Source organism: Agelaius tricolor, unplaced genomic scaffold (assembly GCF_023055355.1).
Source record: "Agelaius tricolor isolate 1412-34295 unplaced genomic scaffold, bAgeTri1.0.p SCAF_9, whole genome shotgun sequence".
NCBI classification, from domain to species: domain Eukaryota; kingdom Metazoa; phylum Chordata; class Aves; order Passeriformes; family Icteridae; genus Agelaius; species Agelaius tricolor.
In genome coordinates, this window is record NW_027269269.1 from 5135765 (window position 1) to 5147044 (window position 11280).

An 11280-nucleotide genomic window follows, 5' to 3' on the forward strand; every position below is an offset into this window, starting at 1 on the left:
ACAGATCCTGTGTGAAGGTCCTGAGGTCAGACCAAGCTCTCAGGGTTTCATACAGTCTTGAAGAACCCCAGAGGTGGAGACTGCACAACCTCTGTGGGCAACCTGTGCCAGTGCTTGAGTGTCTAGTCTGAACCCCTCATATCAAATTGTGCCTGTTGTCCCTTGTCTTTCTGCTGTCCCACAAACATAAAGAGCCTGGCTCTGTATGCTCACTGACTTCCCCACAGGCTCCGCTGCAGCACTGCAAGCTGCTGGTAGGTTCCCCCACAGCCATCTCTCCTGCAGGCTGAAAAAACGCAGATCCCCCAGCCTCTCCTCACAGGACAAGTGCTCCAAGCCCCCACCATTTTGGTGGCTTCTGCTGAAGTTGCTCTGTTTTGTCAGTGGTTTTTTGTACTGGGGAGTCCCAAACTGAATGCAGTATTCTGGATGCAGTCTAATGAGGGCTGAGTAAAGGATGTTAATTGCTTCCTTCAGTCTGCTGTTAATTAACTTCAATCTGTTAACACAGCCTAGGCTGCTGGCCCTCTTTGCTGCCAGGGCACACTGTTGGTTCCTGTGCAGCTTGCTGCCTGCCACTACCAGGAGTTCTTGGAGTTCACAAGCCTGTGTTGTTGCAAGGAGCCCTTCCTTCTGAGATGCAGGATCTTGCATATGTCCTGTTAAAGTTTTATATTGGCTCATTCCTCCAACCTTTCTAAAGGCAGTCTTGCCCTTCAATGTATCAGCTGGTCCATACCACTCTAGCTCCCACTCCTACCCAACTGGATGCTATTCACACCTTATGAGCATGTTTTTTTAAGCAGTATGGGTCTCAGGACAATTTCTTTCAATATTCCATTTGTGCTGGCCTGCAGGTGGAGTGCAATCCATTAACCACTACCTCTGAGCCTACATGTCCAACCTACTTTTGTCCATCTAGTTGTCCAGACAGACAGACCCTAATGTCCTAACTTTGATACAAGAATATTATAAAAGACCATGTCAAATGCCTTTCTAAAGTTGAGGTAAATGATATCCACTACTTTCCTATTTTTCACAGTTATTTAACCACAGAAGGCAATGAAGTCAGACATGATATACACCATTGGAGACTACATGCTGATTGTCACAATCACACTCTCATTCTTGTGTCCAGGAATTTCTTTCAAGAGGACTTGCTCCTTAATTTTCTTAGGGACAGAAGAGAGATTTATTGGCCTGTGATTTTTTTTCTGCCTTTTTTTAAGATGGGTGCAATATTTGCCTTCAGTCGTATGAAGATCTCGTGATGACATTGGTGCATTGACTGACTTATCTTTAAAGTATGGTAGAAAGCAGACCTGCAAGGGCATGCTAGTAACAATAAGGGATATTACTAGCAGTAAAGTCCATCTTGTTGCCCCTGACATCCTTGCAAGCTGGAGCTGATCTTTGGCTTTCCTGACACTATTCCTAGATGCCTAGGGGGTGTTTTTCAACTTCTTTACAGCCTGTCCCTGCTTCCACCTGCTGTATGACACCTTTTTGCACGGGAGCTTATCCAAGCAAATCTCTTGATACATGTACTTGTCTTCCTGAATATTAGGATGGACTGTTCCTGCTGTTGGAGGATGCTGTGCTTTACTGGCCTGTCCACAGGCTCTCATTCAGCCAGTAGCCCTTCCCATGGAATAGCTCCACAGATCTGAGCTGCCCCATTACAGACATAGCACACCCCCTCCTTATCTTTCCTGCAGTGTGTATCTCTCCAGTTGTGTGAGCCATCCCCACACACCTCAGTTGCCCCTGATATAAAGTTTTTCTCACTAGATGGGCCAGGGTTTTGGCAAAGATGCCTTTTCTCCACTTTGTCAGGTGAATCCTGTCTTCCCCTAGAAGTCCTCAACCATCAGAGAGGGTTAAAAAAACCAAATCCCTGTCTCTAACCCCACTTAGAGGTTGAAAGATACAGATCTGCAAGATCCATCTGTTCCTCCTTTAGCCTTTTTCCTTCACTGGAGGCTACCTGTGTCTCCATGCCTTTGATGCTTTCCCCCTGAGCCATGTTGTCCTTGATACACTCCAGGTTAATAAATGGAAGTAATGACAGGAATGCTTTAAGATATGACACACACTGACTGGGAGGAGAGGTGAGAGCACTCTCCTCATGCTCCCTGGTCAGGGAAGCTTTCTGGTCACAAGTAACAAAGCACAGATGTATTCATGGTCGTGCACTACACCCTCACACAGCATTTTCTGCTGGTGTGTGACATTCATTGGTTTTGCAATGAAGCAGTGTCCCAAATAATTTTTCCGTGAACCTTAATGGAAATGGGGTGGATAGAATCCATTTTTCCTTCATGACAATTAAGTGTCTTAATCATAAGAGCAGACCATTTTTTGGATCTCTGATTTCTGGGTCTCTGCCTGCTTAAGCACAGGCAGCCTTACTGACTTTAACTGGGAATTTCTGTTGAAATGTAACTTTTCACTCTTATTTTCAGGTGTTTCAAGTTATTGTGAAAGATATGCTGAAGGAATGAAACTTGTTCTGAACACCTTTGGGCCAGTTCCAGAATTTTCAGGTGAAACTGTGCAGAAAGTCAATCAGGTAAATAAATCCTCCACACTATTCCTTATCACTTCTTTCCTCTTATCGTATTATTCTCAGCCTCCTTTCCTACATGGATATTCATCCTATGTCTTCTCCTACTCCATCTTCCTGCATAAACTTGGAGCTTTTTTTCTTCTGGGTGTTCTTTTTGTACTTCACAAACCAGAGTTCCAGTTTGTTGTGTGTGCAAATACATGTTTAAGGGAAGCATGTGAGCAGTCTGGTAAGGTTACTTGCATGTTTAAAGATAAAATGTGTTTAAGTGCTGTTCTGGATTGGGATCTAGTTTATGTATTAACATTTCTAAGCCCACAATTTGTTTATAGTCACTACATAGTCATTTTGAATGACCATAGGAATCAACTGAAGTATTGTCATTTCCTAACTCTGCCTTTTCAAAAGGTGCCTTTTTTAATGATTCACTAAAGAATATGTGTAGGGGTTGAATAATTTCTGATCAGCTGTCAGAGATTAATTCCAAATATGGAGGCAGCCTGTCTGGAAGATAGCATATTGTGTTCCTATTTATGTTAGGAACACATTTTGAGGAAAAACATTCTTTTATGCTTAAATAATGTAAACTGCTTATAATAACAATTAATAATAATTTTGGCATCATTCACAATCAGAAGCTTATAATTGGTATGAAACAGTTTGGCTTTCTTTATAGAAGGCTGGATTCCACTTCAAAATCTGTTTCTGTGTCTTTATTATCTTCAGTCTTTGGTGCCAAAGATGAGCTTGCAGGGGATCCTCTGTTAGAGTAAATCATTAAGCATTTCTTACCTTACTCCTATGTCCCTCCCTGATTTTTTTATGGAGTGACTGCAGCTTACCAGTCATTGGTAGCAGGTCCATGTTTTACCCAGTTTCTCAACACTTGCCTTTTAAGCCTAAGACCTCAGGTCCTATTTTGGCAAAGATGACCTTGTGGTCTCTATCTGCACTCTCAAAACAACTTTTTTTCCTTGTCACTTCTAAGACAACTTTGACTGTGCACTCAGAAATGCTTTTTTCCCTGTCTCCCCCTGTCACTTTTATAATAACTGGTATTCTTAAGACAAAATGTTTTATAAACATGATATCCCTCACTGTATTTATGGGAAACCACACACAGGAATCTGGTTCAGAACACATTTTCAGCAACATAAATGGTCAGGTTTTCTCATTTCTACTTAATAAAAGATTGTTATCAAAGAGACAAGACAGTGACTGTGTGGAGCAAAATGAGGGAAGAGGCTGATGCTTTCTTGTTTCTGTAGTCCTCTACATTGCCACATTCAGGATGACCTTATTCAGGTGGGAGCATTTTTATTCCCATACAGGTTGGTTCCTTTCCAGTCACTCATGGAAAGAGTGACCTATTTCTTGTGATAGCCTAAATGATAATTTATGTGGATGGTGACTTGGTCTGACACAGGGAAAGCAGGAAAAAATGCTGGTGAAAAACTTTTCACTCAGAATGTGAAATTTAGTTATCTTAAATTTTCTCTTCCAGGCACTGTCTGAAAAAATTCCAGTTGTTCCAAAAGTCCTGGATGCCAGGAGAAAATGGAGAGATGAATGTCTCACTGGTCTTGCCAAACTGAAAACACAAATGAAATCTGACTGAGATGCACCTTGTCTAACAGGAGAGACCAAATGAAGAGCAGATCTTCATAAAAAGCTGAAATTTTTAGTCATGCAGAAGAGGAGGCTGAATGGGCAACCAATGATATATGCACATGGAAACCAATGAAACATTTGGTCCAAATTTGCCAAATTCAGAATGACTAGAAACAATTATTAAAAAGTTCAGTTAAAATGTGTCAAATTGCTATATAAATGCATTAGATGTGTAAGCATTAAGTAGCTTTAGCAACATTAATATTGTGCAATGCAGGAACACAATCACGTTTTAAATAATGCATTTTTCACCTTGCTTAGGAATTCAGCACTTGAACAATATTTGCTAGTGCAGGGATCTGAAACAGGCAAACATCAGCTGTTTGTCACTGGAGAAAATAAGCCCTCCCCCACCAGTCCCTGTGACAGTGAGGTTAATTTGTAAAGAAGTGACTGCAGATAGGAGAAGGTTGTATTGAGCAAAGTGGATTCACTGAATGGTGAGCTGAGACCTCAGCAGCAGTTAAGGGTCACTTCAGTTCATGTCTGTTACTGTTTCACAATGTAGGGGAAAGAACTGCTCCTCCTTTCCCTCCCCTTGGCACTTCTGTACCTGTATGGTGATCTAAATGTGAGTAAATACAGCAGAATTCCCCCTTCATCCCCTCCCCCTGGTTCTGTAAGACTTACCAGAGACCTACTTGGTCTTCAAGACCACGCACGTGAGAGCCCATGGCTTTGCTCACTGATGTTTGATGCTGGCTGTTGGCACTGCTGCATAAGTATGTGCCCGATTTTATGACTTGTCTGTGAGAAAGAAAAGATCTGGATTTAGTAGCTGGTTTGGGAGACAGTGTGGTGTAGTGCACCTGTCTGGGCTTTCTCCATGACCTTCTAAATGATCAGAAACCAGTTTACCTCTCTGCTGCCACATCTGTTTTATACACTGGTCGAAGCAAGATCTGCTTCTTTAAGATTCAGCTGTAGCTGAAGGAACCCAGATATCTGAGTTGGAACTAGATGATCTTTAAGGTCCCTTCCAACCCAAGACATTTGATGATTCTATGATCTGCTCTTCTGGTCCCCTACGGAGGGAAAGATCCAGTGGCTTAGATGTAGCATTTATGCTTTACTGCTGCTCTTCCCTCAGGAGATAAAATATCTCCACATAGAAAAACACAGGATACACCCAGAAGTAGGATCAACCTGAGGTGCTGTAGTGGCATGTTTTGGTCCACTGCAAAGTGTTATTATGAACATCTGTACTCTATAATATAGTTGGACTTCGATCTTAGCTGGAACCTTGGGGCATTACTGTTAATGCAGATAGTAGGAGTAACTTGAAACATTGCATTGCACCCACCCTGCTTGAGTTAAGCAGTTCTGAATTTGTGCTAGTTTGTCATGTAACTTCACAATACAGATGCAGAAGTTTTAAGCTGTCATTCTGCTAATTCTCATGTGTTTTTATAGAGGATGCAGTACACAAACAAGCTGTTGTTATTAAAGCTGTAACTTTACTAGTTATAGTTTTGAGCTTAGCAGAAATATCTGCATGAACATATCAAACCCACTTATTTGTGTTTATGACACAGTAAAAGAGACATAAAACAATTTGTATTGCTTGACACAAGAAGTGGGTCAAGAACACATCTCTGGATGTAAAACATAGGACGGGAGGCATAGTGCAGAGGTTGTCTTGTGCTTCTTTATAATCAGTGGAGTGAATAGAAAATTTGTAAGCTCCAATTATTACTTTATCCCAATAGAGACTTAAAATGTTCATGTTTGTTCTCTTGTTTTTTATTGCCACAGTGACTGGCTCAACCTGCATTTAGGTATCTCAGTAGTCAGTCCTCACTCCTGAGGCCTTACTAGGCAATAGTAAATTAATTATGAGGTTGATTTCCTCATTTTGTGTATGGTTTTGCATTTCAGACAAGGCTGAAGAAGGTTCTGATTACTTTCAAGATTTGACCTGTTTTTCTTGTGGGCATATGACATTGTCATAACTAATTAGCTTGCAGTGCTTCTGTTTACTCTGAGATTTTTTTAAAACTTGATCATGCCATGAAATATTTGCTGCTGCCTTTGTTATTTGCTTATTAATAAAATATTTTAATTAGGAAGGTATTAACTTGTGTGCTCCAGTGTGATTTGATGCTTGAGAGACAGAGCAGTTCTGTAGAATGAGCAGCTGCTCCACAGGGTTACAGCAGATCTCACCTTGGAGCATCAGCTCCCATACAGGCTTACATCTATAAGTTGGGGAAGGGGAAGGTGCTTGACAAAAAGTGTATTTTAACTGCTATTTGCATAGGAGTTCCAGCCTCCAGGAGATATTTTTGCCCCGTGAGGATTAGTCAGGCAGAGGCACAGGGTGTCCACAGAGGTGGTACAGTCCTCCAGCCTGGAGGTTTTCAAGTCCTGACTGGATGAAGCCCTGAACAGCCTGGTCTGACCTCAAAGCTGACTTGCTGTGAGCAGGAGGTTACAGTAGAGACCTCCTAAGCTTCCTCCTGGTTTGCATTTCCTGATTTCAGGTTTTATTTGATTCTGGATAATTTTGCATCAGAAATGTTGCTCCAGTCAAATATTTATTTTGTTTGATTGTCAACAGAATGAGCAGTACTTAAATGATCAAGTAACTATTTTATGGTAAACTATGAGATATTTTGGAATAATGTACCTTGTGGTTTCTTTTTTACACAATTACATATTTTAAATTCCTGTATTTTTTTATTCAGGTTACGCCTATAGAATTTTTGAAGGCAGTCTTTGTTACACTGTGTTTTTCTCTGTTTCACCAATTTGATATTTATTGTTTTCCATATTGCATGTATTATACTGTAAGTTACTGCTGCATATTGGAAGCAGTGTCCAATATATTATACCAAAGCCTTTGATTTAATTAAAAAGAAACCATCTAAGATGTGTGAGATAGGAAGAAAGGACAGATGCACAGAAATACTCAATTGCTTCTCTAAGGGAAGTCTCCAATAGCTCTGTTTCCTAAATCTCTGAGTGTAGTGGAGTAGCTTACAGCTTGCAAAGCAGCTATATTAATTTACTTTCCCTATTCTGAAGTAGTTTCCCTATTCTTCCGTTAAGTCATTATAAGTTTGAAAGTTAAAATGGGAGCATTTTTCTGATTGCACTATTATCTAATTGGAATGGTATTAAACTGTATTATCCTATCTATACCATCTTTTAGGCAAAGAGTGGACTGTGCTTCATTAGGGAAGCAGGAGAAGTGCTTGTGGTGCTTGTATAAAAACAGAAAAAAATCATTTTGAGACAAAGTGATGTCATTGTCAGTCTCAATTTCTTGAAAGATGAGATCTGCTGCCAGTGTCTGTATAGTTCCATGTCAGGATTGCATTGCCATAATATGGAGTTACAAAAAGGGGTTTGAGAATCTGTAACTATGGTGCCATTGCAGGGATGGAGATACGGAGGACAGGAGCTCACCCTGAGAAGAAGAGCCCAGCAGATGTGAACCTTAAAATTACTTGAAGTATCAGGAGGAAAACCAAATGGTCTTCTGCTTTCAGCAGCCTACTAGGCCCAAAGGGAGTCTTCCACAAATTAATTTGGATCTACTTAGAGCAAACAAGTGTAAATGAATATGTTTGCTGTATGTGCCTGCTCATCTGCTCTGTTCCCTCAAGCTTCAGTGAGAGTATGTGTGTGCATGCACATGTGGGTGCTATTGCAGAGTGGAAAGACAAAAACAAAAACTGACCCCAGGGGAAAATTCACATTCAGTTTGGTAAGGATTTGAATGTACCAAGCCAACAGCCAAGGATTTCTTTCTGTACTTGTCTGTGATTTCAAAAAGAGGAAGGAGTTCCTTCCTTCAGCATGTTATTCAGAGCTGCAGGGGTGCAGCTTAGAGCACATCACTTAGAGGAAGTTACTATGGACTGGTATCTGTTATAGTTAATTTTTTGGGTAGAACCTTCTTCTCTAGAAAGGCTAAACAAACCTCTTGGTTCTGTTATCAATGGGAGATCGTAAGAAACTGGCAGTGTTCTAGTTTTCTACAGAGCAGTACAACATATTTTCTTAACATATTCAAAGAAATGCTCCATGGGCTTGCAAGGATGGATTGCTCTTCACCAGACATTTAAATTGAGAGGTGCTTGGAATAAAAGCACTCAGTGTGTATGAGGTTTCTTCTTGAATGTGGGTGTGAAATGGAGATTTTAACATGTGTCTTGGTACACTCTTTCCAGCTACTTGCATTTCACACCTGTTTTCACAAGAAGCAGAGATGTGTAAGATGCAGAATCATTCAGAAACTTGTTTCCTTTTATCTATGGGTAGAATATAGTCTAACATGGAAAACTTAATTAAGAGTCCATAGTTTCATGTGGATACAGGAAAGCTTTATGCTGAACTTACTTTTTTTAGAGGATTCTATACAATAAGAGCTGTAAATTTGCCCTAAATTGAATGTTTGATCTGTTTAGCTTAAGCCTACATGATGACACTGTTGCAGTTTTAACAGACTGCTCAAGGCCTCTACAAGGGTCCGACACCTTTGTGTCATCCCAATGGAAAGGTTTTCCAATAGAAAACATTAAAAAGGCTCTGTAATTTAAAGCACTATGAAAACCCTTCTTTCCATTCACAATGTGTTTAAACTTTACCATCAGGTCTTGCACTAATTTTTCCAATACCAAAACAGTACCTACTTTCCACATCAAGCCACGGTTGCTTGTTCTTGGTCTGCTTAAACAGGTAATGCTCCTAAGGAATACAATGGAGGCATTTTTTGGCAGCCCAAGGAGAAAGTGATGAGGCTGGAAAATCCTCACTGTGACTCTGATATTACTGAAAAAATTAGGTTGTTGTTTATGAGTCAGTTTTACTGCAAGCTATGGTTGATGTGGAGCTTGTTGTTTGGTTTTTTTAATAAACCCTGCTTAATGGGGTGAAATCTGCATATTAAGTCCTTAGTAGTAGTATAGAAATTATTTCTGTGCAGTTAAAAATATATTTCTGGAATTGCCAGGCACAAAGACAGCAGTCACCAAAGTGTGTAGTTTTCCACATTCCAGAGCATCTTGCAACCACAAAACCAGATTTTCTGATATTACTCAAAGCCATGCAGTAATGGAAAGATATAATAGTGCCATTTCAAACACACGGGCTACTGCAGACAGCACATTGCTTAGCCAGGTGATTTCATTAAATGAGCATGCCTGCTGTCCATGTGGTACTGAATTTTATGGAATAGGAATAGCATGAAGTCACATTTTGTACTTCTACAAACCAGAAATGTTTCCATTTGCTTTTGATTTTCCTTCTTTAGAAAGAAAAGTTAACTACAAACATCATCTCCCCTCTATCAGAATCTGTATCAGTGCATAGTAAAGGGTGATTACAGAAGTCTGAATATAGCTTCAGTTGCTGAGACATCTCATACTACTCCAGCGTGTTGTTTACAAAACAAAAACCATTAGAAATAAGGATGTGACTGCAGAGAAAAATAGAGAATACAATTTTTCTTAGGCAGATGCAGGTATTATTTATATTATGACAAATAAAATCAGATTTAATCTGATCTTAGTGTCCTAATAGTTTATTATAAGGGAAAACCAGTAGGTAGAGATTAATGCAAACATATTTAATCATCAGTAAAAGGGAGGTAGGTGCATGTTGCACTATGTATACAGTGCTTACTGCATCTGAATATAGGTTTTGGTTTCAAGTCTCTTCTTAAAAAACTACTGTCCAGACTCCTCTGGAGTGTGCTGCCATAAAATGTGCTGTAACAACTGGCCAGACAGTGGCCACTGACTAGCCTTGGGTAGTTGCTGCCATGTCCACCCTGTTGGAAGTCCTGTCCCCATGCCTGTGAAGAGCAAATCAAAGTGTAACTTCCAGCTGCCACCTCTGCTGTGAGCTGCAGGTGAGTTTCTTGCCTGTTGCCAGAAGGACTTTGCTCTGGCACGCTGCTGCTGGCCGTGCTGCTGCAGGCCAGTAAACAGGAGATGTGGGCAGCCTTGCCCACAGCCCTGGGGTTTGTTCTGTGTCTTAGGCCAGATCAGTCTGTGCTGGCCTCCAGCATGGCTTGCTGCCCTGTTTCTGTAGCAAAGGGCTTTTGGCTGTACTGCCTGTATAGGCCAGTCTGCCCAGCTCCTGGGAAGCCAGCCACAGCCTGTTGCAGAGCTGGCAATGGATGTTACCAGCTCATCCTCATTTACCCATTTTCCAGGCTAACAAACTTGGACTATTCACCTATAAAATTAATTTTTTCCTTCCAAGATAGTTTACCTGTGATAGCTGATATCCATCTGCCCTGGTGCTGTGCTGGTCCAAGCTCTTTTCTGTGATCCCTGCTGCAGCTTTTCTGATTTTTGCTGATGTGGGTTACTGCAAGCTGCCATCTACCTGATGGCATCACTTCAGTCTGAGGAAAGCTGGAGAACTTTCCATGATGTAAATATTAATTTCTCAGCAGCATGGGGGCTCTTTTGCCAGGATGTGTGTGGTTGCAGGACCTTCCTCTTGTGGTCGTGTCAAAGGTTCTGAAATTTTTGTTAAAAGGTAGAGGTGATCACCACTGGATGTTAGAGCCTACAAGGAGGGCTTTAACATGGCCATGCTCATGATTTATGAGTAATTTAAAAGCCACGTGATTTGTAAGCTGCCTAATTAAAGCAATGTTGACACACTTCTAGAACAACACACAATCACCTTGTTTATAGCAGGAAAGCACAAAGACCAGAACTGAATAAAACCCAGTTACCATGGGAAGACTGGTTTGTTTAGTATTAGCACCACAGCTGTCCCTTACTTTTGGCAACACTCAGTGAGCTTGTTTTCAATAGTGGCACTGAAACAGTGTTATTCTGGTTGCTTCTCATCCTTTTAGTGTGCATTTCCTCAAGAAGTCTCTCTGAGGGAAGCAAAACCTTGTATTTAGCAGCATTTTTAAAAAATTTATGATCCTTTGCATGATTTCCAAGCTCATGTAGCCATAGGAGTATATTCTACACTTTGTTGTATTTCTTCTTTTTCCTTTTTTTAAGCTTTCCTTTGAATTGTCCATTCACCATCCACCTCTCTTTCCACATTAGTTGCTTGTG

General features: G+C 40.7%; 1 protein-coding gene across 1 annotated transcript in view; it reads left to right on the forward strand.

Annotated features, from left to right (window-relative positions):
- Positions 1-6313, forward strand: part of CRYL1 (crystallin lambda 1) — a 50185-nt gene extending 43872 nt beyond the window's left edge. The window contains exons 7-8 of the mRNA XM_071434096.1: positions 2466-2572; positions 4074-6313. Coding sequence (XP_071290197.1) covers positions 2466-2572; positions 4074-4187 — 221 coding nt within the window. The 3' untranslated portion in view covers positions 4188-6313. The remainder of the gene's footprint in view (positions 1-2465; positions 2573-4073) is intronic.
- Positions 6314-11280: the final 4967 nt, after the last annotated feature.